This window comes from Lolium perenne, chromosome 6 (genome assembly GCF_019359855.2).
Source record: "Lolium perenne isolate Kyuss_39 chromosome 6, Kyuss_2.0, whole genome shotgun sequence".
NCBI classification, from domain to species: Eukaryota; Viridiplantae; Streptophyta; class Magnoliopsida; order Poales; family Poaceae; genus Lolium; species Lolium perenne.
The window spans coordinates 20,389,193-20,415,826 of record NC_067249.2 but is presented as its reverse complement, the minus strand read 5'-3'; the positions used below and the strand labels follow the sequence as shown (position 1 = coordinate 20,415,826).

The 26,634-nt window shown below is 42.4% G+C and overlaps 2 protein-coding genes across 4 annotated transcripts; both read right to left on the bottom strand.

Moving 5' to 3' along the window:
* Positions 1–2,323: 2,323 nt before the first annotated feature.
* On the bottom strand, positions 2,324–3,031 carry LOC127310711 (putative F-box protein At1g47765). The gene has a single exon (XM_051341362.1). The coding sequence runs from the start codon at positions 3,029–3,031 to the stop codon at positions 2,324–2,326; it is 708 nt and encodes a 235-aa protein (XP_051197322.1).
* A 1,435-nt stretch (positions 3,032–4,466) lies between these two features.
* On the bottom strand, positions 4,467–18,849 carry LOC127308703 (tRNA ligase 1). Of its 3 annotated transcripts, none has more exons than XM_051339607.2 (27): positions 18,667–18,849; positions 17,807–18,069; positions 17,126–17,176; positions 16,959–17,041; positions 16,790–16,889; positions 16,012–16,090; positions 15,676–15,799; positions 15,403–15,509; positions 15,196–15,324; positions 14,528–14,592; positions 14,260–14,424; positions 13,939–14,105; positions 13,793–13,824; positions 13,530–13,711; positions 13,190–13,269; positions 12,668–12,733; positions 12,255–12,571; positions 10,102–10,209; positions 9,073–9,170; positions 8,912–8,972; positions 7,335–7,411; positions 7,171–7,242; positions 7,002–7,078; positions 6,587–6,667; positions 6,362–6,467; positions 5,393–5,551; positions 4,467–5,072 (listed from the first exon to the last, which is right to left on the bottom strand). In XM_051339607.2, the coding sequence occupies exons 2-27, from the start codon at positions 17,984–17,986 to the stop codon at positions 4,680–4,682; spliced, it is 3,159 nt and encodes a 1,052-aa protein (XP_051195567.1). In that variant the 5' UTR covers positions 17,987–18,069; positions 18,667–18,849; the 3' UTR covers positions 4,467–4,679. The 3 variants fall into 3 exon arrangements, with proteins under 3 accessions (XP_051195567.1, XP_051195566.1, XP_051195568.1); XM_051339606.2 differs by having other exon boundaries at positions 17,807–18,041; XM_051339608.1 differs by lacking the exons at positions 16,790–16,889; positions 16,959–17,041; positions 17,126–17,176; positions 17,807–18,069; positions 18,667–18,849 and having other exon boundaries at positions 15,677–15,799.
* Between the last annotated feature and the right edge of the window lie 7,785 nt (positions 18,850–26,634).

Genomic DNA, 26,634 nt, shown 5'->3' with positions numbered 1-26,634 from the left:
AGCAAAAAACTAGAAAAAAACAATAAAAAATGAGAATAAATAGGTGCCAGATCCAGATCCATATTTCAAAATTGCAGTGACGCACCTAATTTTCTACTAGTGGCTCACCTCGCATAACCATTGGCGCACCTGGCAACTAGTAGTAGCGCACTATATGGTACGCCACCAATATATGCCTTAGCAATGGCGCACTAGATTGTGCACTACTACTAGTTGTTAGCATTGGTGTTCTAGTAGTGGCGCACCACTAGTGCGCCACTTATAGTACAAATTGGTGCGCCACCGGTAAGCATTTTTCTAGAAGTGTACATACCGATAGTATATGAAACTGAAATAGAAACAATATCTACTCAGGCTAAATCGGTGGTATTATATACTCGAACTTCGTTCACATCTTACATATGCTAAAAATATGAAAATGAAATATAAGAATTTGTACAAAAGCATGAAGATTGTAAGATCTGACTCTGAGAATTAACTAATACTTGTGCAAATTAATCATGAGAGCCATCAACCTCTTCGGAAACCTTCATGCAGGAAATTTCATTGGCTCAACTTCGCAAACATTTCTCTTTTGCCCAAAAATGATGGGGCATAAGATATTTAAATTTTTATCCCCATTAGCCTCATCCATGGTATTGCGGAGATAGTTACAAAAGTGCTCTCCCTTCGGCTTGGGCCACTCATGAGTCACGAAAGACCTTCTCTACAATGACCAAAGCGTGGTCATCAAGAAAAGAAACATACTACCTTCGTCCCAAGGAATAAGACGCACACGTATTTCAAGACGAACTTTGACCATAAAAATTAAACAATAAAATTTTAATTATATTATATGTAATTAGTATCGTTGAATTCGTATTGAAAAACACTTTCTAATGATGCTAATTTCATACAAACAATCTTTATATATTTGAAGTAATTCTTGGTCAAACAAAAAATACGTAAAGCGAGGGAGCCTTATTCCTTGAATCGGAGGTAGTACATGACAATTTTCTCTATATCAAAAACCAAGCAAAAAAGTCTACACAAGAACAAGTTCCCAGATTTATTATTCAAGCTTGACATCTGCAAGGTGTTTGACTCGGTTAGTTGGGAGTACATTCTTGACCTCCTAAAAAATTGTGGCTTACCTAGTAGATTTTAAAATCGGATTTACGCTTTGCTTTCAACCTCGACATCACGTGTCCTCCTCAATAGTTGGAAGCCGAAAAACATAGTGCCCCTTGTTTTCATGGTGTCCTTGAGAAAAATGTGTGACTTTAAGAAGGACCTTATACATGGCGCTACGATAAAGTCCAAGATCAAAATGAATGCTAACCTTTCTATGGATCACATCCGCCAATTTATTACTCTTTGGACTCTTCTTTGGCATGTCAATCTCTATAATAATTTTATGTATGATATCAAATGGAACCTAACCAAAAAAGGGCAATATGAACAAATCCACTGACAAAGCTCATTTCCCTCGGGCAACCTCTTTGCTATCTACCAACATGATTTGTAAGATCCCCCACACACCCCACACCTACAAAAAAATCAAGTGCTTCACATGGATGGTCAATCGTATTGAGAAGAGAGGGTGACCAAATTGTGGCATTTGTCCATTTTGCAAAAGAGTTCTTGAGTCGGTTGACTATCTCACTTTTCATAGCACATTAGCCTTAAGGCTTTTGGACCTCATCAAATATTGGCTCGGGCTTCACTTCATTGACCTTACTTCTTGGCCGACATAGCTGATCCTCACTTGGTGATCCTCCATGACGAAGTGCAAAAATCTAGCCTCCATCGCCTTCCTTGTATCTTGGGAAATTTGGAACAAGCGCAAATGCTCTTGTCTTCCACAACAAGCATGTTTCACATTTGGTTCTCCTCGAGAAGGTCAAACACGAGGCTCATCTTTAGGTGCTTGCGGGCGCTAAGCGTATGAGTAATTTAATAGCGGGAGAGTAGATATTTTGTTGTAATATGGAGACTTTACATTGTTGTTAAACTCCTAACTTAATTAATAGACTGCGGCAAAAAAAGTTGCCCCAATTGTGTAAAAGAACCATATGCGTTCACGAGTAACATGTACAGAAAGACATACTAGAAAAGAGAGACGATTCAAATTGCTGCAGGCAGTATCAGATCTTTGTGGAGACAAAACCATTCAACTGCAAGCTGCAAAGGCCAACTACCCCGGGTCCGCAGTCTAGTTTCAGTAGCCTTTTACATGTCTTGTAATTGGTATCGTAGACTTGGAGTACCGGGTTCTTGTTGGTTGAGCAAAGAGTAGAAGATCAGTTTTCCACCATCATGTGTCACCCATAAAATCCTAGAACTAGAATAATGGGCGGATGGGGCCACGGTAATGAAATGAGATCAAGAAGTAAATGTTGCCATTGACTGCAACAGGGGAGCTGCGATACGCGGAGATATAGACTGGGGATGACTGCGCCGTCCTCCATTCAGTGTCTTCTCCTACGGTGAGGACCTCGCAGCCAGTTTGATAATCCCATAGGCGGACCACCTTGTACAAGCCGGACGGTGCACTGCGACCGAAGCCAAAGACGCACTGGCGGTAGCTTATTAGGTCTTTTGATTCTGGGCAGTCTAGCAGCGCCTCCCCGGTGGCAAGGTCGACCACATGGGCGAGACCGGAAAAAACATTGGCGACGACACAGATTAGGCTGTCTACGCTTGTAGAGTGCAGCCCGATGCTACCTTTGCCCTCTATCGCCTTCACAACATTGCCATCCATGTCCATCAGCCGCAAGTCCCGGTATAAAGCGCATGGATTTTCCTTGGAGAAACTAACGATCGGAGATTTATGCATGGTGGCGAAGACTGGATCGGAGATGAGGGCGCGCCATCCTCGAGAGACACACCGGAATCGACACAGGGGCTTCACCTGCAGCCTGGAAAGGATGTCAAAGACGAGATCGTTTGGCAAGGAAACAGCAGCGGCCGATGCGGCTGTGGTAGTTGTCACGGCGCCAAGGGGGCTAAGGAGGCTGCTGCGGCACTCAGGCGACCTCTCTGTCGTCATGGGCGGCAGCCTCGCGTGGATCAGGCGGAGAACGATTGATCAAGGAGGAGGAGGGCTTGACCCGTGGACAAAGCCAGCGGATGCAAGAGTTTGGTTGCAACAAGCTGAGTTAGGCCCTGACGACGGGCCTCGCATGCTCACGGGATACGCTTCAGGTCGTGTTTCAAATACCTTGTACTATAACAATTCGCAAAAAAAAAATACCTTGTATAAACTATTATGTTATTATAGTCTAAAAAAACTGTTATGTATTACTTTCAGAATTTTTGTATACAGTTGTTGAGGGTTATAAATAGATAGGTGTACTTTTCTCAAAATATTTTTTTCAATAAGCCACACCTCAGTACCTATCTTATGTGTACACGTATTCGTGTCTTGTACTTGTAGATTTCAGATTTCAGATTTGGAACCCATATTTTACATTGAACAATGATGTAATTCCATATTCGTATCTTGTACTTGTAGACCAAATTCATGAAACATGTTGCATACCTGCATGGTTAGCGTTTACATGAGAATTAATCTGTGGTTGGATGGTTAGGAGGGCAGTGGTCATCCCCAGCCCATCAGAGTTCAAACCCGAGATTTGATACTTTGGTGTCTTATTAAAAGATGAAATATATTTCAACGGGAGGCGACGTTCCTCTCGGCGGCTAAACATCTGTGGTGACTTCGTTAATCTCAAGACTTTTGACTCAGTTTTTCAGATGTACTCATAGGGGTAGCATGTACGTGCGTGCTTTCATAGGGGTAAGTGTATTTATGTGTAATCGCTTGCGTTAATTTATACCGTGTTTCGCAAAAAAAAAGGGTGCTCATAGGGGTACCATGTAGTGCGTGCTTTCATAGGGGTAAGTGTATGTATGTGTAATCGTTTGCGTTAATTTATACTGTGTTTCGCAAAAAAAAAGAGGTGCACATAGGTGTAGCATGTACGTGCGTGCTTTCATAGGAGTAAGTGTATGTATGTGTAATCGCTTGCGTTGTTAATTTATACTGTGTTTCGCAAAAAAAAGTTAGCGTTTAGATTAATAAAACGTTGAGCACATGCATGCACCACCATGCGATGCTACGGTCTATCTACCATCTATTGCCCGGTTTGGTGCCGACGACCGTGGAAGGCGACCTGGAGATGATGCGCACCATGCCATGATATTGGCAATTGATGGCACAAAATGAGCTCCAAGATGAGAGGAACATAGCTACCTTTACAAGGTTTTGTTATGCACATAAAACGATACAATTGAAAGTTTCGAGTTCTGGCGAATAACATGGCAATTCAAGAATGAAAATGACATGAATGTGGGCATATGCATAGGAATGCTCATGAGTTGATCGTGAATGCCACGCCATATAATTCGCAATTTTTTTATTCTAGTCATTTTCAAAAGTCATCTTATGTGATAGTATGAGATTAGTAGGCACGAATGCACAGTGATCATAATTATGCTTCAACTATATCTAGGGCTTGACAATGTTCGGAATCATAAAAAGTATGAGTATCACAATCCCACTCTATACTACAAAACTTTGTGGCATAAAATTTAGAGTAATATTTACAAAGCCGTCGCTGCCATCGGCTATCTAATGATTCCTGACTCTTATATTTATTTCTGCACCACATAATTATAAAAAACAAGCTAGAAAATTAGTAGAAGTCAAGAACTCCAGATATTGTGATAGGAGGGTCAACCAGCACCCGCTTTGCTTTTCCTTCCGAAACCAACTGCGGTAGTGTGTTTGCTTTCTTTGGTCCAACACCTGCGGCAGTCCAGAGAGTACAATGTGGCCAATCATTTCTGGAGACAATAGTTTCGCCATTTACGGTTCCAAGCTGCGCCTCGAGAGCAGCCATCTTATCGTTGTAGAACAAGGTGTTAAACGATACGGGGAGTTCCTGGTTCTGGTAGACTCCATAACTTGCAACTGCAGCTACACCATGGGCCCCTTTGTGAGCAAGGGTGATATGCACCTTGTTCAAGTTATTCTCTAATTTTATGCCGTTGAGAAAATTGCTGACATCAGTGTCCTTCTCCGCAACCTGCTCAGTTGTGCAATAAGCACGGTGTAGTCAAAGTCAGAGCATTATCCATGGATATTCCATAATAAGATAACATACTGTCATACCCCAAATATGGGATGTCGCCATGGGGTTGGTAACCTAGCCACAAACCTATGACTGAGAAACACCCCAGCAAATAATATCTAATATCACTTCGTTTCATATTATAAGATGTTATTACGACCAATATAGGAGCATATTGGTTGTAATAACACCTTATGTTATGGCACGGAAAGAGTGCATCTGAGCTGAGCAAAGAATTCCTGCTTTGGAGACTAAGCTGAGCATACAGTTCTTACCTTACGGAGAAGACCCAGTATATCTGCCTGGGATACTTTAACCGCAGCAAAAATGATATTGCCAAACCTCTGCTTAGCAGTATCAGGTGTTTTGATATCACCTTTAGCCACAGCCTTTAACTGTTCCACTACTTCTTTCACCGCAACATCAAATGGAACCTAAATAAAATAAACATCGTAACATAACAAATCAATTAGCTTCTTCCCTTAGCGAAAAAAAGCATAATCTTCCTGTGCACTGAAATTGTAAACTCAAAGCCTTTTATGGTTTCAGACTTTTAGAGGCAGGACTAGTGCATGGTAGCCAATAACTCCCTAATTAAAGCATATAATATCGCAATGTAAGGTTATCTCAACTGATATTACTAAACCAGAGATAAGAGTAAATGTTAAGACCAATAGTGTGCCCCATTTCAATCTATCAATGCATCGAAACGCAAGTCTTTTGCGTTTTCGCGAAAAATAGTGTGCCCCATTTCAAAAATTGTTTGTGCAAAAAGGGTAATGAGGGTATTACCCCAATGGGTGAGGGGAGGTCGGTACCTAAATGTGTAAGCGTAGGTGCCTGAAAGTAAAGAGGGTAGTACAACAAATAATGTGTGTGAAAATAGGTACGCGTATATGATCTTTCACACTAAGTTTAGGGTTTATGTGTCTTCTCTTGTAAGCCTCACGTTTGACTTAAATCAATAGAGCGTGTCAGTCCATAAAGTTAACAGTGGAACATAAAATGAGTTTGGAAGGTTGATCTGCCACAAACTTCTTTGTTTTGAGATAAGCTTAGAAATTTATCTATTATTATTAGTCTGACAAAACAACATGGGGTAGTGCAAAATCGCAACCCCTTATCCTTGCTGACAATTTGATACTTTATTGTTCTAAATGTCCACAGGTTGAAGTTTCTTGATCAAATACTAGTTTCCTGAAAAGAATACAGATTTCCTATGTATAATAGTGAGATATGATTACCTGAATGGATTTAAGATAATCTTCATACCCAAACAAGATCTCGCGCAGCCTTTCCTCCCACTGTTTCCATTCTTCACTAACATCTGAACCATTTGATGGCTTCCCTCTGATTCGATATTATTGGTCAAATCAGCCAATATATAACAGAATTATGCTTTTGCCACCATTATCAGCTGACACAGTACTAGCTTTCTACCAAGGGGTTAACAGGTAACAGTTAAATACCTTCCACGCTTGCCTCCATGCAGACTGAATAAGCCAAGCCCCTCATCTAAGATACTTTTGACATTACCAGGCAATGGAGCTCTGAAATTAAGAAAAGCCAAGTAGCAGTTTAGTAGATACAAGTTTTCTGACCAACAAAAGTACAAACAAAAATGAAGCCGGATTTCTCACGGCATGATGTTCTGGTACATATATAGTATGAAAGGCTATAAACTTCTGGGTGCATAATGGTACTGAGCAAGTTCTAGTTCTAAGTATTTCCCCATACACGAACACAGAAACACATCGCTCAACAAATAGGATATTTTAGGTAAGCAGTAAATGAATATGAAAAGAGATAAAGTATAAGATTGGTAAGAAACAGGTCTTTTCAAAAAATGGTAGAACCAGTATAGGAATATGTGAAAGTGTCTACCTATCTGGCTTCAGGAGAGGCATCTTAACCAAGGAGCCAAAACGCTCATACATTTCGTTTTCAAATTCTCTTCGACTCTGGAAGTGCATTTTTGTTATATGTCATAGTCTCGTAGATAATATGGCATATTCCAACAGGATTTGAAATTGTTTTTTAGGAAAGGACATACCTTGCCATCATAGAGCTTGTAAAACTTTAGCAAAACATTACCAGCATTCGGTGAATCCTTGCCCAGATTCCCCTTTATATGTGGTCATAACATGTTAGACAATATACAGTATACAGCAGTCACTATCTACAAACTTGTGTAAAGTGTAAATACTGCGTCCATACCGGATGATTGACCCGTTTGAGTACACGAAACATGAAAACAGCAAGAGCTTCAAGTGAAAATGGATTTGTATCGGCACCTGCAGTTTCAAGGAAATGAACAAAAATTACAAAGCAATTTAATGATCCAATCCAAGAATAAAACCAATATCGTAAACAGAGATACACTGAAGATGGGAAAAATATTCTAGAATTAAATAGTCTCTAATCACGGGGTTTTGTAGAGTTATCTATTTTGTAAATTTATTCCCTGAACTATATTGTACGGTACAGATTACCAGGTACAGTATCAAAGTACACATACTTATCAATGTAAGTACAGCCTTGTTTTACATGGAGAACCATAAAGAAATATGAACTGCCAAAAGTTCCTCCATAGGGTGGGACATGAAGGCTGATGACACGTCTGTTGCTCCTCCGCAGCTGTCTATGGACTTCACATGCCCGCCATTTTGTGGACTAACTGCAGTGGTGCTTCCACCGCATTGGCCCATCCCTCCAACATCATTGAAGGTGAGAATTCCACTGGAAACAGAGAAGAAGGATCTTTGCTCCATCAAAGGTCCAAAGCTCATGACACGTGCAGAATCAAGAGAAATCGCCAAGTCATGTCATGTCTGCTTGAAGCACGGCTCCGTCCTCCATAGCCGCAGTGAGGGCCTCCAATCAAGGGGTTGGGAAGAACAAAGGACACCAAATCGAAAGTAAAATCGACGAAGACCAGCCTGACAAGGGCGCTTGAGATGAACCAGAAATACATCATCCTTGCAAGAAGAAATTAACGCCAGGCACTAGATTTTGAATACATGCGTCGACTGAAAACCAATCCGCTTGGTCAGACCCATGGAGAGATGCAGCACAAATGAACGAATTCGCCGAGCACATGGTGTTCTGGATGAGAAGGCCGACGAATGCAAGAACGATTTGCAGGGATTGTTAACTTGAAGGCACCGGATTGGATAGCATGGGCGGATCATGGCTCCCTCCGCTGGTGCCGTCATCACCAATTGAAGACTTTGGCACAAGAGTGGTAGAAACATCTACGTGAAAGAAGGTGGTGCTAATCAGATCTGGCTTAATGCTTCTCCACTGGTGCTGGCGTCACCAGACAGACAAGGGGGTAATGTCGCCCACCACCAACAGAACACGAACTGATCACCAGATGAACAAGCTAGAAAAGGGAAACCAAAGTACACACTGCAGCACCTACTCCTATAAACAACATACCTCCCCTCCCAACTCACTCCGGCCTGGCGGCACAAGTGGAGGAGACAGGGAGAGAACGAGGCAGAGCTTCACTTTGCCACACTACTCAAACCTCACATCTCTCAAACCGCTTTCAAAGGAGTCGGAACCCTAGAGGGCTCATCTTACAGACTTGTGAAAGTACTATATTCATGGGGATTTGAAGCCCATAATATCTCCAGCATCATCCAAATTATTATCAAAGGTTGCTGTGTTGCATTTCTATCATAAATAAAAACGAGCGCTAAATTTCTAAATATTGGTTTCCTTTTCAGTTATTTGTGAAGTGGCAAAAAAAAAAAAAACGGAGCAACAAATGATGAAGCAGATGTTACCTTCTGAATCAGGAATAATAGGAACAGCAGCCGCATTTGTGGTCCTGCACATATCTTCGATCTAGAATAAATGGACCACCAGTTCCGTTCTTTCTAAATTGTAGCATGAGAAAGAAATGACATTGATAGCTTTGCTAGATCTAATTTGAAAGTAAACTTGCCTGCTGCCACACATCCTTGTTTGGTGCGTTTTTGTCGGCGAGGATTATTCTAAATGATTTGTTTTTTTGCTCAGCAGCAACCTTTTGCCAGTATTTTCCTGTAAGGGTCAACAGTTAACAAAAAGGTCGAAACGGCCTCGCTCTAGAAGAAAATATAACACCTAAAACAGCCAAGAAAATTGAAACAAGTATACAGGCATATATTTATTTATGCAGTAATCTACCAATAGAACAACTGATGCTAATATATACTGCTGAAAGTAAACACAAAATCACATTCCCTTAGTTTTTCAAGAACTGCATCTACATCAGGATATCAACTATTGTTTATTTCAGTAGAGCAGCTTTCCTTTCTGAGTAAAAATACAGTCTTATTTTGGTCCTGCCACCTTCCGGGATCTGGATTCCATTTTTAGAGGAAATAAAAAACCCCACCTCACCTTGTTATACAGCCCAACGGTCCAGTGACACCAACAATTGAGTGCAAGCTCCAGTCAGTGGGTTACTTGTGTGTCCTCGCAGAAAAAAAATATTGTCTTATTTTGTCCACTCAAAATGATGGCTTCCGAATTAGGCCTCGCAACCAAACCAGATTACTAAAATAGGGTCCTTCCGCTTACAAATCAATATATATTGATAATACTACCAAATGTGGAAAGTACACTAGCGACTGTAAGTCTTTTGCCACTAGCACAATGGAATATTATACTTCTTGAAAATAAACTATTTCAGAAAAAGAAAATCTTGCCGGAAGTTCTTATTGTTGAACAAGGAGTGCAACTCCATTATTCAATTATCACTGTGAACAATAGGATGCAACTACATAAAGCATAAAGTTGGGAACAATGGCTACATGCTGCCAGAATTATCAAATTTGTATTTGTTATCATAAGCACATGTAAACTGCACTATTGCACACGTCAACACGCATTCTGTTTGCAGAAGATCTAAGAACAAGTGGACCTCCTCCAATCCATGTTTTGGTCCTATGCACGCAGCAACCAAAGAATACTGACAAACGTTCCGTACCTTTAGTACGATCTCCTTCCAAACTATGAAGAGGCCGGTTATCACCAAGGCCACCAGGCATTTTCAATATTTCATTACATAGAGCAGACTTTGCACAACCAGGTATACCTGAAAGAAGAAAAATAAAATGCATGACGGAAACCAAAATAATATGATGAGGACCAAGAGAACACAATAGATCCATTTCGGAAAAAAAACATAATAGAAATTAGAACGACAAAAAATGAACTTGGCAGGGAAAAGAGGAAGATCTATAGGTTATTTACTAGCTAGAAAATTGTGGTATATTGATCATGATCTTAGAACCCGGTTGGTCTGATATAAGCATATGAGTAAAATACATCCGGGGTCCCTGAACTTGTCACCTTTGCCCGCCTCGGTCACCGTACACAGAAATACGTAATATACAGTAACTAAAGACGGCTCACGGCTCCTATTGGTCACTGGCGAGGATAGAGCGTCGTATTTTTGCTGACATGGCCTACATTTGACCTCATATGTCAGCCAGTTACTTGCACAGAGATTATTTTTGAATAATTAAAAACCAAGAGGACTAAATTAAAAGATTGAGAAAGAGATAAGGATCCCATCGGCACGCCTCTGTGCCAGAACCAGCGGTCGGTCATGGATGGCCTCCACCTCGTGCCGGGGTCGCCGCCGGCGCGCCTCCTCCGTGCAAGCACAGGTGGCCGGCGCACCTCCTCTGCCAGCCTGCTGGTTCCGCACCGCCATCAACCTTCCGCCACCGGCCAGCAGGTACTTTCTCTGCAGGCCGTCGAACTCGCGTGCGCGCCCAACTCCAGCATCCTCGGAGCCTCGGGCACCCCCGCTTGCACTGGCGACGCCGGCGGTCCACGCGGAGCAGCAGGGCATCTGGTCGAGGTTGTCGTCCACGCGGAGCTCGATCGAGGAGGCCGAGCAGCGGGGCTGCCCGTCGAGGCGCGGTACACTGTTCGGAAGTTGAGCTTGACACCCACGGGGTCAGGGCGTCGCGCCTCACCGCATCCTCGACTCCACCCGCGCCGCTTCCATCGACCGTGCTGGATGGGCGGGGCGGTGCTGGATGGGCGGCGGTTGTGCCGGTTGTGCCCCTTGATCCAGCGGCCCAATCCAGGAGATGCGGACCCCTACGGCCGCGGTGGAAGCAGCGGGGTCGCACGGTCGTGATCCGCCGGATTTTTTTAAGGTGGGGAATTTTGGAGGGACCTCAAAGTTAAAGGATGTAGTTTGTTTGTGGAGCTTTTTGTAAAACAATTGTACTGTCAAAACTGTCTAAGACCTGACTAGTGGGTCCACCACTTGCCACATCAGCGAATACGCTGCGCTACGCCACAAAATGACCGTAGATGAGCCTCATAGCCATCTTTTGGTACGTAGAATGTGTATTCCGATGTATGGTGATGGAGGCGGGTTAGGGTGTCAAGTTTGGTGATGCACGATGTATTTTACTCTAGCATATGCGCACTTGTTTTGTAAGTTTAAGCCAAACAGCCCATGTCCATAGAGACAGTTGGTCTAACACTTAGTATTGCTTAAACAACGATCCACTCAGAAGCTGCTTGCAAACAACTTTTTGGCTTACTTATCTAGTTTATTAGGTTTATAAGCTGTAAGCTTTCATAAGCTAATGTTTGAGAATGGAGAGAAGACCAACCTACACGAAATAGGTTCACTATGAATGCTCACACAGGGTAAGAAAAATCCAGAACCAACAAATTTAGGGCATATAGTTAGTTAAACCTGAAGTTACCTGAAACAATGGTCTAATCTAGCCATATGTGATCCAGCTGGTATGGCACCTTGGTTTCTGGCTGAAGGTCAGGTTCGATGCCAACCAAGCAGGTGTTAAATCAGTTATCTTCTTTTATTTTCAGAGATTTGTTCCCAGGAGAGTCAAGACCTTGCTTGTTTGAGGCTTAGGATAGATGAATCAAACAATTGTCACATAGGCCCTACTTGCAAGTTCTGAGTTCAAGTTCAACAACCTATGGGTATAATGGTAGTACAAATGATTCATCGGGCTTTTTAATATTGAGAGTAATAAATATTTGTGTATCAGTTATTCTAATGATTAAAATCAACTCAAGATGAAGAATGCTTATGAAACATAAAAGTTAGAATCTGTTCCAACTTCCAAGAAAAATAGAATTTACCAGGAAAGAAGACGATAAGGCCCTCAGTTTTTGAAACAACATCGAGGGAAGCTGTACGACAAGAAGGCGCTGCCCCACATTCTGGCTGAAAATCATCCTCTTCATCTCTCTGTGCATCAACTATGGCCAAGAATTTTTCTGTTTGAACCATGTCGCCAGCAGCCCTTATCAAAGCCAGGTTTGCAGGGCTGCTCTTAGCATATTGTTCAAGGAAAGGCTCTGCCTCACTAAGATATTTTCTTTCTAAATTTTCCACAGTACGATAAATTGAGGACGAGAGTGACTCATTGTCATACTTCCCTCTAATGTAGGTAGCCCTGTTTTGGCAAACCAATTGAATTAAAAGAAACATACAATGATTGGTACAACCCAAAAGAACACCTCCCATGAAGAGAAAGAAGTTAGTAATATACCATTTATTCAACAGTATGCAAAGCTCTTTCAGTTTACTTTCTGATGTTCCCCAACTCTCCATTTGCCTATTAACACATTCAGGACCATTTATATCAGAGGCAGCACTGTTTGCATTCAATACAACAGCACCAACCGCAATTTAAACTTTATAGTAGTCACAATTGACAACTCAGCCAGAAAAGATTCACATGGCTGAAATCATGAATAATCAAATCATCATTTGATGAAGAAACATCCTTGAATATCACAGACGGGGTATCCAACATGGGAATGGCCTCGCTTTACAGGTATCAACATTTCATATTAATATGCATATCAGCTAAATAGATGTCTAGAGGATGCATTAGCACTGTTTTTCTAGCGTTGCAGAAATTATGGACAGCACGAAACTATATCAAAACTAGTAACTGCGTAAATTTCATAAAAGATACTCTTGTGGCAATGCTCATCTATTTTAGCCAATACCGAAAGAGCTACTGAAAGGTGAAGAACAAAAAATTGAGATTTGATACATGACATACCTTACGTAATTATTACTATAATCAGATTGGTTATCTTTGAAAATGGTGGAGAGGCCATTCCGAATTAAGAATGTCCTTATCTGTCAGGTAGCGATGTAAGAGAACTGTTAGAAGATACAGATACAAATCCAATTTTGTTGCATTGCTTTCCACCGTGCAAGAATAAATAAGCTTCTAAAGGAAAGAAGTCCACACAGATATGCCAAGCTTGTAAGCATTATATGTTAAAATGTTAAAATGAAAGCGAGCAATCCAGAGTAAATAGCATCGTATCCGTACATCAAGAAGTGATCAGCGAGCACCTAAACCCTATAAGCTGAAAACAAATACAATGACGTACCTTATAAGGCAGGAATTTTAGTTTGATCATTAAATTTGAATCCTCGTCAGCCAGACCATCCTTAACTGACGAACTTGAATCCAAGGAACCTTCGATGCTGTTCAATAAAATGTTACTTTCTTTGGGAAGTTCAGCGGCCTTCTTATTGTTCGCCTTGAACAGGTTGACATCAATGAAGAAACCTAACCATGAAACATCAAGTCAGTCAATGACACACTGACTTATTATACGAGAAGAATTTTAAGTCACATGGTCCATCTTACCCCTATACAATGGCCATAACCCTTGATTTTTCCTAAAAAATACATGACCAGTTAAATCTAATGACAAATAATAAATCCCAAAAGGCAAAGGATAATAGTACTCCAATGAGCTAGTGAGGTACGCGTCACTGACTTCACAATCTTACTTCATCTCTTGCCGATAACGTTTAAAAACAGAATCATCAAGCACATGGATAACCATCTTGTAATACTTATCATTTGAAAGAGAATCAAATTTTTGGTAATTCCCATAACATTTAAAAGCTGCAGGAAAACAACTCGGCTTCATCTGCTTCATCAAACGAATCGTCTCCTGTAACAGGGAAGACAAAATAAATTATCATCTACTACTAGTTAGTGGATTATTGATATTTGCAGTAATCAACATTCACAGTGGAAGTATGTATATTATTTACTGCAATTGTGAAAGACTTAATGTTAGACAAGAACAAATAAAAATTACTAACCTGTAATTTCTTAGTTGCATAGTCTGTAGGATGTGCTTGCAAAAACTCAGCAACAACAGATTCACCAGCTTTTCGAGACTGAGCATCAAGACCACCATTTCCAGACCAATCAAAATGGTCTGGATACATTGAAGATCCAAAATTTTCAAGAATTGCTTTAATTTGCTGTTCATATAAAATTAATAAGAAGTTACTGCAAGACTGAACCGATATGAAACTAATAAAAACATGAAAAAGGTGAATACCAGTTGACAACATTAGACAATACCTGCATTTCGTCTAACCTATCAGGGGCACATATTTCACGTAAAGTTGGTCCTAAATCACAGTCAACTGCATAGGAAAGTAACTTTGTAAACGATAAAAACTAATGTATTACAACTTCACAACTCGACTGCACTAAGAATTATTTCGTACAACATGTTCAGATGCATCAGAAAATATTTACAAGGAAAAAAGCATGGATAAGAACCATTTCAAAAGGTGAAGTTCCCAAACAAGAATAATTGTATTTTATTTCCAGTATTTCGATTCTCCTCCTTTCTTGATTTTCATTTTGTCCCTTGCTCTACCATATTACGCAAAATACAATTGAATATGTAGAATAGCCCATATGGCCAAGAGCAGCCAAACACCCCTAGAACTTTCTTTTTCTTTGAGAGTACGCCAAGGCGTACCCTATTTTTATACATCTACCCTTGAAGGTCTAACAGGAGATGGCAACATGCCTTGCACTTTCATATGGTAAAGCTTGCAAACAAATGAGAAGTAGCCACTTTTCTTTGAATGGGAAAAATCAAATAAGGAGTTCTATTTGAACAAAAGCTTAACATTGAGGTGAAAACTTGTATGAGATTGTTTGCGAACAGCAGAAACTATCTTTACGGCTTATCTATTGCACTCAAATAACAAGTCAACATCATTTTACTTGCTTACCACCATCTAATGGAGTCTGTGAGAAGTTTCTCAGGACTTCTTCCATTTGAACTGAACTTTCACGACTAACCATTCGGGTAACCAAACCTTCAAGTATCTCACCCTGTACAATTGCATGATCCTTTGACCCTACAAATAAAAGAGACATGACTTTTTACAACAGCTGTGAAGTGTAAGACCACAAATTATTATTCAAGATACGCTTACCTGGTACAGATATATCAGCTACTTCGTCAAGGGCTTTGCAAACCGGTGTGGCAGTCCCCTCTTCACACAATGCATCATAGGCAGCGAAAAAAGAAAAGGCAGATTCCCTTCAAAGATATCAACAGAAAGAATAATAATATTAAAAGAAGACCCAGGGAAAAATGAAGATACATCTGATATCAAAGAGCTTTGGAATGGAAACTTATATCGAGCAAGGCAGTCAAGTAACTTTGACATAAGAATTTTCTTAACATAAAATTGTCAGATGGCCACCTTGTGGAAAATAGCCAGACATGATTTGTTGGGAGGCGCCATTTTCGACAAAAGGCAATCACCTCCGGAGTAGAATAGAACTTTGGTTTGCCATGACCCAACTCTGTTACAGCTGTAACCACGGCTGCATAAAGGAAAAAATAAAATCATATAATTATGCATTCAAAAGAGATGTTGTAAACAAGGACTACCAAGAGTCCAAGAATGGTAAAATTCATGGAATTAAAAATGATGCCATAGTTAAATAGGTGAAGTAACCTCTCCAAACTAGAAGCAAGACAAATACGGCATAAAGACAGAATAACAACATGAACAGAAAAAGGATGTTGCACATACCATAATCATCCTTTGGCCTTTGTCCGTGGTCTCCTAATACAGCTGTCACAAGTTCCATTGAAATGTTTACCCGGTTTTTCTAGAAGCACAAAACAGAGACAAAATCAGGAATCTTAAGAAAACTGCTGAGAAGCAGAAATGCAAACGATGAAAAGCCCTAAGAATAAACAGAATATTCTTGATGAGTGTTTAGTTCGAATAAACTATGCATCAAATAAAGATTAAACAGCATAGCTACAATGGTGATTCCTAATGTGTCTGTTACCTAATAGTCCCTCATTTTCATTTTATAAACCATATTTGGGTTAAACAAGGGGATTAAGGTTGCTATGATACCAAGAGAGCGGTAGAGAGAAATGAACATGGTACCCATGGTTGGAATAAGAGAGATTATTTAGTGTATGTGTATTCACCATAAATATTGAGGGAAACAAATAAGCAAATAGGAGAGAAAAGGTCATCAATTTAACACACAAGCATTATAATTTGACACAAGATCCAAAAAACTATTGGCCACATAATTTGAAACGTAGAGGATAGACATGTGATTTCTTAAGCTACTTCAAGGGTCTGCAAAATTAAGATCTATACTGAATAAAATAGAAGCAGTGAAATATGAAATGAAAAATAATATTCTCCTTAGTTCAAGGCTCTGTGTCAATACTATATGCAAATCAAGCATCAAAAGATGCACAGACCAGAAACGCAAAAACATGATAATAGGGAAGTCAAAAGGCATGTATGTTCTATGAGGAAATTTGCATTGGGCATGGAGTACCGTGAGATAATGATTAAATTTGTCTTGCATTTTAGGAGCTTCCTCCCCCCAAGCTTCACGAAAAATACGGCCCAGGATAAAAACGCCCGCAGCAGTGTAGCTATAAGCAGGAATTACACCTTCAGTTAAATAGCTCAAGAAATATAAAAGACAAACTAGCAGAACCTACATATTTCCAAAGCTGTTCTTGGAAAATGCTCCACCATGCTGACCAGCATACATGAATAGAGATCCTGAATGCTTAAGCGTAACCTGGAGAAAACCATCCTTATAAGTAGTTAGCTAAAATAAAATCAGTAATTGATGAAACGGAGAAAAAAAAGAAATCAAATATACCTCCATGGTAGCTAAGCCACGTGACACCATGCCAATCATCCGATTTCTTGTCTGCCATCACAAAAATGGGGGTAAGGTTCCCACTAAAGGTTTTTAATTAAAACTCAATTCACTAAATGTAAGTAGTAGACTCCCAAACTACTACCAGAAAACACTACTGTTACCAACAAGTTTACTGCATAGCCAGTTCATTAAACATTTCTACAATAAGATAAAAGTAAATGTGGCTATATCAATCAACCCCATTAAGGCCACGCAGATTGCAGAAAGCATGTTCAAGCGTTCATCAACAGCTAAAAAGAAGAGCGCACAGTGATGCCCAGCAGATAATTTCATTTGAATTACTCAGAAGAAGACAATAACCTGATATGTCATCAATACAATGGAAAACTAAAGCAATTAAGCAATGGATGATTTAGAAACTATGTCTTGATTTAGCCAAGGGGTGTATTATGACAGTCTTGTTTGGCTGTACAGCTCGTAGATTTTTTGGTGGGCTGCAACCAAATAAATTATTATTTTCCAGACAGTATGAGATGATCAGAACCACCAAAATAATCACGGGGAAAAAACACCTAATAGTGGCTCATGAAGGAGTTAGCATTGTTTGTCACAAGGGGAAGGAAGCAAGGAGCAATCCAGCAAACACCCACAAGGTAAAGGGAGCTGCCGACCACGCACCTCTTGGTCGGAATTTTCGTTGTCGAATTTGGGGTAGAAGGCGGCCTTGATCCGCGCCTCCGCGAACCAGGTGTAGTTGTCCACAGCAAAGCCCGTGGCCCCGGTGAATAGCGTCGATAGCTTATCATCGGCGCCGCCCTGCTCAGGCAGCCCCTCCAAGGACGATGATGGTGTTGCCATCGTTAAGTATGCACTTTGCAACTCGCAAGCTTGGATTGCTTCCTGTACAGTTCAGCTGTAGACACCAAATGTCATTACACAAGCTGAAAGATCAAAACAGAAACAAGAAATTATTATTTTAAATCTCTATAAGATCATGTCAATTCGGAATCGCAGGTGTTGTGAATTTCAGACCAATTCAGTTTCTCACATGGATCAACAGTTGACAATGGCATTGACAAAAACAGAATCGTAAGGCGGTAAAGGAGGCACTGACGGACTCCTAAAACAATTTTTTATAACAGCATAAAATATTTGGTAGATGATAGCAAAGATGAACACGTATTTTCAAATCCATTGTTAGTACCATATCACTAGTTTAGTTCATCCGAGCTTCCCATGACCACAGACACTTCGATTTAAGGAGTCTTTTTCGGATTTGTATTTGCCAATTCGTTCGGTGTTGAGGTCAATGGAAAACTTGTATCTATATAACATGAAATCAATTGCAAACAATTATTAAACCATAGTACCAAACCACAATCACTCAAACTCAATGAGGTAGGAGTTGTGCATTCTCTATTTTGTAAAACAAGAAATTGCATAGTTGAGAGGAGAAGCAGCTGAGCCGAAGAGGCGGCGAGCAATTGGACTGACGAAGATAGGAAGTGAGGGCAGAAGAGGTCGAGGCAGTGCCGCACCTGGCGGCGGCGCGTGGCGAAGGAGCCGAGGAGGGCAGGAGGAGGCGCCCAGGCAGGTAGGGGCGGGGGACCGCCTGCCGGCAAGGGCGCGTGGCGGCGCGCTCGGGAGCTCCTATCGCTCGCCTTAAGCGGAGCGAGATGGAATCGCCGCCTGAAGCGTTCGCTCTACCAGGCCGGCCCAAAACTCGCTCCCGCACCTTATACTGTATTTCTCACGCCTCGGACCCTGTGGTGTTTTGTTTTTCTATATATAGGGCGAGCCAATCAGCAGTGCACACTTTAATAGTACGTATGCTCGTACGAGTATGTGAGTTCAAGGTAACCGGAAACGACGACCGACGTGAGTTCAAAGGGAAGTCCAACAAGAACAAGGGAACAACCATGCCTAGCTTTTCTTATGATCCGTTCCCCTTGTAGAGTATGTGTACACCATTACATTCTGAATAACTAGGAAGGAGTACATGATCATACTTTTAGTTTCTATTTCCTATTTTTATTTATAATAGATCTGAAGGTTATCAAGTTTACATATACTTAAAAATAGTTAATTCATTCGTGGAAAATCCGAAGTCTCATGATAAATTGGTGAACACTTTTACCTTAGTTGAACATATTTTCAATACATATCTTATTTGAACATTTTTCAACAAAAATATTTACCTCATTTGAACGGTTTTTCAAATACAACCATTTATCTTATTGAAAGATCTTCCAAGATGAACATTTACCTCATTTGAACGGATTTTCAATAAAAACATTTATTTTATTCAAACGATTATTCATTATTAACATTTGCACTATTTGAATGAATTTTCAATAGAAACAATTATACCATTTGAACAAGAAAAAGAAAACAGAAAATAAAAATAAAAATAATATTTTATTGAATTCCCAATGTTTACAAAACCAAACATTTTCAAAATCCGTACATTTTTTGAATCTATATATTTTTTAAACATGAACATTTTCAAATCAAAACATTTTTATAATGTGAACGTTTTTCAAATCCGAACATTTTTTTAAATCCAAATATTTCTCGAAAGGTGAACATTTTTCAAATCCGAACATTACTTGAAATGTGAACAATTTTCAGTTCCAAACAATTCTCGAAGGGTGAACATTTTTCAAATCAGAACATTTTTCAAGTCCAAACATTTCTCGAAAGGTGAACAATTTTCAACTCCAAACAATTCTTGAAATATGAACATTTTTCAAATCCAAACATTTCTCGAAAGGTGAGCATTTTTCTAATTAATTTTAAAAAAAAATCGAACATTTTATAAAAATGTTGAAAGAAACTAAAGTCTAAACTTCAAATATAAACTTTTGCGAACTCAAAAACAGGACAGAAAACGAAAAACTGAAAAACTAGACAGAAAATGAAAAAAAAAACAGGATAATAGTCAGAAAAGGTAGTTACCTAACCGAAACAAAAAAACGTAGAAAAAAAAGAAAAAGAAAAACAAAAAACGAGCAAAAAAATCGGATCAGAAAACTAAGAGACCTCGAGAGTCCAGCCAACGTACCGAAAACCAGGCAAATGACGAGACGAGCCAGGTCTCACGTGACGGAATCAATCGTGCCAAGAGTTTCATGGGCCTGGCCCGGAACACCTCACGGGTATGCGGCGCCACCGGTAGAGCCCGCTTTAGGCGGTGAATAGGATTGACCGGCGCGCTCCGTGTAGCGACCAAGGGAGCGAGGCAGTCCCTGGAGGCCAAGGGACCGAATCGCTTAAGGAATACGACCTGGGCCGGCCCCTTTGCGTCCGCGGTTGCTCGTTCGGGACTCAAATCCACTTGGATGCTATCGTTATGGTTTTCTGTGGGTTTTTTTAATTATTCAAAATTTGAATAAATTTTTGAATTTATAAAATTTTCAAACTTGGAAATTGTTCAGATTCGAAAATTGTTCAAATTTGAAAGTTGTTCAAACATGAAAATTGTTTAAAGTTGAAAAAGGTTCAAATTTAAAAATGTTTAAATTTGAAAAATGTTCAAATTTGACAATTGTTTAGTTAAAAAAAGAATTTTAAATCGAAAAAATTCATGTTTGAAAAAATTCATACTTGAACAAAATTCGAATTTGAACAAATTATAGTATAAACATTTAAATCAGAACAAAAAAACAAATCTGAACAAATTTCGAAAATCAGCAAACCAACACAGCAATGAGCGGCGAATAGGGATTGCCATCCCTAGAGCCAGCCTACCTCCCGCTCGTTAGCGGGAGCGAACATCCATCGCTGAAGGAAAACCCGGGTGGACCGACCCATTAATTTGTTCCCTCATTCGTAAGAAGAACCATATTTCCTCAACCTATACACCAACTGATCACTCGCTCACTGGCTTCATCCTCTAGTCTGCTAGCTAGGACACCTAGGTTCGAACCCCGGCATTAACGATTTTGTAACACTTTTTGAATGTGAGCGAATTTTGATTTTGAGCAAATTTAAGTTAAACAAATTTTAAATGTGTAAAAAAAATGGGATTCGAAAAAAATCACATATCTCGATGTAGGGTTATTGTTGTAATCCCTTCCTTGAGTTATATAAAGCTCGTGATTCGAAAACAGATCATGAGAAAATTACTACTCTTTTTTGTGAAAAGAAAATTACTACTCAAAACTACAACTTTAGGGGTCTTATAAGTGGAAACACGGATTGGGCATGTTTTTAGAGTTGGTTTGGATGCCAGCAAACTTATTTTTGCACCATACGAGAATAAGAAGCACATCATCGGGTCAGATGTTTTAGGTTAGGAGGAAATAGAGAGCGTCGTTTGCTTATCTGCAGAATGAGGGGGTACGATAACCTCTTCCCCAAGTGGTGAGGACACTAATCCATAGCAACAACAAACTATGAACTACATCGAAATAACCACAACACATAGCATAAGTACTGCAACATAGCATAAGGCAAAGACGCTAATTAGGAAGTTCAGGACACGATAGTAACAACCAAGTTCAGGACACGACGGTAACTACAAGACCATGATGACAGACACGACGGTAACTACCAGTACCAGCTGATGGTGCACCAATGTTGCCAGTTCTAGGGTTTCACGCTTATGATGGAACTATCGAACAAAAAAGTAGTACGCACACAGGCATTCAAGAAGTCATCGATATCTTCCTGAAAGTGTTGGCATCGTGGGCCCCGAAGGATTCACAACCTGGACAAACAATATGTTGGGTTGATCACACATAACGCACCAACCTCCACACGCCTCCCAACTATGGCAAGAAGCACCAGCGGAAGATGGTCGAACGGGGTGGACTTACTCCATATCGACGGTGATGCCATCGCTTCGCCGCTGACAATGGGAGACCAAATACTAACCGGAAAATAAACCATAAAGATCCTACTAGACCACCAACGGGACAATAAACCATGAAGAGAAGGGTTGGATGCGGAAGCCAATGAGGCACGGTGTCTTTAGAGCAATTCCAATAGTGTAGTCGGTTGTTGGCTATAAGCAAGATGCCATGTTATCTATAGTTAACTTGTAGCCAACAAGTACAGTAGTTGGTTATAAGAATGTACTACTTTCTCAATGGATGGCCCATATTTTATTGACACAACTTACCTAGGAGCACGTGCTAGAGCTAGCTCTTGCATAAGAGCCCACTTACACTCTCTCTCCTCTTCTCTCTCCTCCAACTAGACACAAATATATTATTTTAATCCTTGTAACCAGCTGATTAGAACTTATTGTACTTGCTCTTAGTAAAGTTTAAATGTCCATTCAGTTTAATCCGTTGCATGTATCCAGAATGCCTACCTTTGCTCGAGCATGGACAAAAAGGAACATTTGTTTCGACACGTGAGATTCCCATGATTACAAGCATCTCTTACATAAGATGCATGCCCAGGATAATTGTTTAGCCTGCCAAGTGAAGTGGCCACGGTAAAAGAGCAGATTGCATACTGCATTAGCGAACATAACAAATATTCCACATGTAGCGCGCTTGCTTCAGCTTAGTTTGTCACGTTCACTAAAATAAGTTGAGTTAGGGCATCTTCAGCGGCGCGACGCATTTTAATGTCCGCGAGCATCCGTTCGCGTCGCGCTGCGGACGCTAAAATGACCGTTTTTGTCCACGCGTCCGTTTGCGTCTGGGGTTTGCTCCAGCGGGGCGACGCATTTTTTTCTTTCTTTTTTTCCCTTTTCTCAATTAAACATAGTTTCAAAATATTACATCATTTTGAAACATGATTTTACACAAACTAACACATAGTTAGGAACATGGTTTACACAAATTAACACATAGTTTGAACCATGGTCCACACAAATATAAAAAATTTAAAAATAGAAGCCAGTTGTGTTGATTTCCGTATGTTCGCTGCCAAGAAAGAACATTCGAGGGCACACCCAATCACCCAAACTGGAAAATCCAGCGAGAGGAGATGGTGCCCTTGTTGGTTCTACCGATGAGGCGAACAGACATAAACCTCGATCATCGGGCTTCGTCGGCCCGTAGCCGGATTCGCTGCAAAGAAAGAACACTCGACGTTCTAACTATCGGTGTCGGAGCCGGAGTCGTCGGTGTGGTAGTGCCTGCGGCAGGCTGTGTCGTCGAACACCTTGACGATCATCTCGCCGTCCCCCTCGTAGAGGAAGGTGAGCTGGCAGCCGGGCTCGAGCGCGAGGTCGCGGGCGAACTTGTCCCACCCCGTGTGCAGGTACATCTTGCCCTGCCCGTCGAACAGGACCTCCACGGTCCAGCGGCAGAAGTTGCAGCTGGCCTCCCGTAGCTGCAAGTGCGCCGGCTCGACGCCGTCGACGAACTCGGCGAACTTGTCCGGTAGCCGCTTGATGGCGAGTGGGTCGTCGTCGATGCGGAGGAGGAACTCGAAGCAGCGCTCCTCCTGCGAGGACGAGGAGGGCGCAGGCGACGGCGAGCGTGGGGCCGTAGCTGCTCCACCACGGCGGCCCCTGCCCCGGCCACGGGGGCGCCCAGGGCCGCGGCCTTGACCGCCTCGTCGGCCACCAGGCCCGGCCATGGACTTCCTCGCGGGCTTGGCTGCATCGCAGGAACACCTAGGCGGCGCTACGGTCGAGCTTTGTGGCGGCTAGGGTTTCTTTGGAGGAGTGGATGAGGAAGAAGAACGCGCGCCCCCTTTATATAGGCCGGCGGCATGCGGTGGCCGCGGGACGCGTGGCGTCGCCATTAACCTGGTTGGCGGAGGTGGGCGGCCGCTCGGCAGCCGAGGCATCGTCGCCATTAACGTGGCGCAGAGTGCCGAAGCGACGCAGCTTTGCGATCGGCGCGCGTTTGAGAAGACGCATCGACGCAGGGTCGCTGCCAGGCGGGCCAGCCGAAACGTCCGCCAGACACGAGCGGACATTTCCGGACGTCCGCAGAGACGCATCCGAGGCGCATATTTGGGCCAGGTTTGCGTCTCCGCGGACGGCCCGGTCACTTTGCGTCGCCCCGCTGGAACAGGCCCCAGATGCATTTCCGGTCACGGCGGACGAAAACGGTCGCTCATCGTCCGTTTGCGTCGCGCCGCTGGAGATGCCCTTAGAATCCATGTGCTCAAACGTTGCAGAGGGATGGAGAGGGAGAGAGAGAGATAGCTGACCTGATCGACCTTCTATGGGGGCATCTCCAGCGGCGCGACGCATTTTAATATCCGCGAGCGTCCGTTTGCGTCGCGCTGCGGACGCTAAAATGACCGTTTTTGTCCGCGCGCCCGTTTGCGTCTGGGTCTGCTCCAGCGGGGCGACGCATTTTTTTTCTTTTTTCCCCTTTTCTCAATTAAACATAGTTTCAAAATATTACATCATTTTGAAACATGATTTTACACAAACTAACACATAGTTAGAAACATGGTTTACACAAATTAACACATAGTTTGAACCATGGTCGACACAAATATAAAAAATTTAAAAATAGAAGCCAGTTGTGTTGATTTCCGTATGTTCGCTGCCAAGAAAGAACATTCGAGGGCACACCCAATCACCCAAACTGGAAAATCCAGCGGGAGGAGATGGTGCCCTTGTTGGTTCTACCGATGAGGCGAACAGACGACGAAACCTCGACTACTGGCTTCGTCTGGCCCGTAGCCAGATTCGCTGCAAAGAAAGAACACTCGACGTTCTAACTATCGGTGTCGGAGCCGGAGTCGTCGGTGTGGTAGTGCCTGCGGCAGGCTGTGTCGTCGAACACCTTGACGATCATCTCGCCGTCCCCCTCGTAGAGGAAGGTGAGCTGGCAGCCGGGCTCGAGCGCGAGGTCGCGGGCGAACTTGTCCCACCCCGTGTGCAGGTACATCTTGCCCTGCCCGTCGAACAGGACCTCCACGGTCCAGCGGCAGAAGTTGCAGCTGGCCTCCCGTAGCTGCAAGTGCGCCGGCTCGACGCCGTCGACGAACTCGGCGAACTTGTCCGGTAGCCGCTTGATGGCGAGTGGGTCGTCGTCGATGCGGAGGAGGAACTCGAAGCAGCGCTCCTCCTGCGAGGACGAGGAGGGCGCAGGCGACGGCGAGCGTGGGGCCGTAGCTGCTCCACCACGGCGGCCCCTGCCCCGGCCACGGGGGGCGCCCAGGGCCGCGGCCTCGACCGCCTCGCCGACCACCAGGCCCGGCCATGGACTTCCTTGGGGGCTTGGCTGCGTCGCAGGAACACCTAGGCGGCGCTACGGTCGAGCTTTGTGGCGGCTAGGGTTTATTTGGAGGAGTGGATGAGGAAGAAGAACGCGCGCCTGAAAGGATCGTATGCCGCACCTAGAGGGGGGGGGTGAATAGGTGCTAACCAATTTTTAGTTCTTTTTCAATTTAGGCTTGACACAAAAGGTAAATTCTCTAGATATGCAACTAAGTGAATTTACCTATATGACAAGGCTATCAACTAGGCAAGATATAGCTACGCAATATATAAGAGATAGAGTGGGATAGAGGTAACCGAGAGTGGAGCACGCGATGACACGGAGATGATTCCCGTAGTTCCCTTCCTTTGCAAGAAGGTACGTCTACGTTTGGAGGAGTGTGGTTGCTACGAAAGCCAAACCAACAGCCACGAAGGCTTCACTCAGATCTCCGGTGAGCAACGCCACGAAGGCCTAGCCCACTTCCACTAAGGGATTTCCTCGAGGCGGAAACCGGGCCTTTACAAGGTTCTTGGGGCACACATCCACAACCAAATTGGAGGCTCCCAAATCTGTTACAACACAACAATCAACAACAATACATCAACACAAATCAACTAGGGAACCAAATAGGAACACTAGCATGAGATCCCTCAAACAAGGGAGGGGGAAATGAAGAACGCTTCGGTGAGGATGTAGATCGGTGTCTTCTCCTTCGAATCTCCAAAGATCAAGAGCTTTGGTTGGGGGAGGAAGGAGATCTTGCAAATCTTGACTTTCTTGAGGTGGCTCTAATGGAGGTGGCTTGGCAGATTTCTTGTATAATGATTGAGCAAGCAACCAAGGTAGAAGAAGGGGGGTATTTATACCCCCACACAAAATTGAGCCGTTGCTGCTTCCGGGGGGCCGCCCGGATAATCCGGTCTTCGGGACAAAACCATGACATTGTCCGGCCAAAAGTCCGGCCCATGTACTGAGCCACATTTCTTCCAGTCCTTAGCCAAAAATGGGGGGGCCGGATATTTCAAAAATATCCGTCCCGGATAATCCGGTCCTGGTACAATACCGGGACATTATCCGGGCAAATGTCCGGCCCCCATACTGAGCCGCATTTCCTCGAAGACTTAGCCAAAACCAGGGGGCCGGATATTTCAACAATATCCGGCCCGGATTATCCGGCCCTGGCCAACTTTTCTGATTTCTTTTGACAGTCGATCAAATCCAACACACATGATTAAATATCTATGTAATCTCTGCACCACTTAAACAAACATTAGTGTATCTTATATATTGACATCAAACACACAAAACATAATGTAAGAGATGTTCTTTCAATCTCCCCCTTTTTGGTGTTTGATGACAATATACGGATTTGCA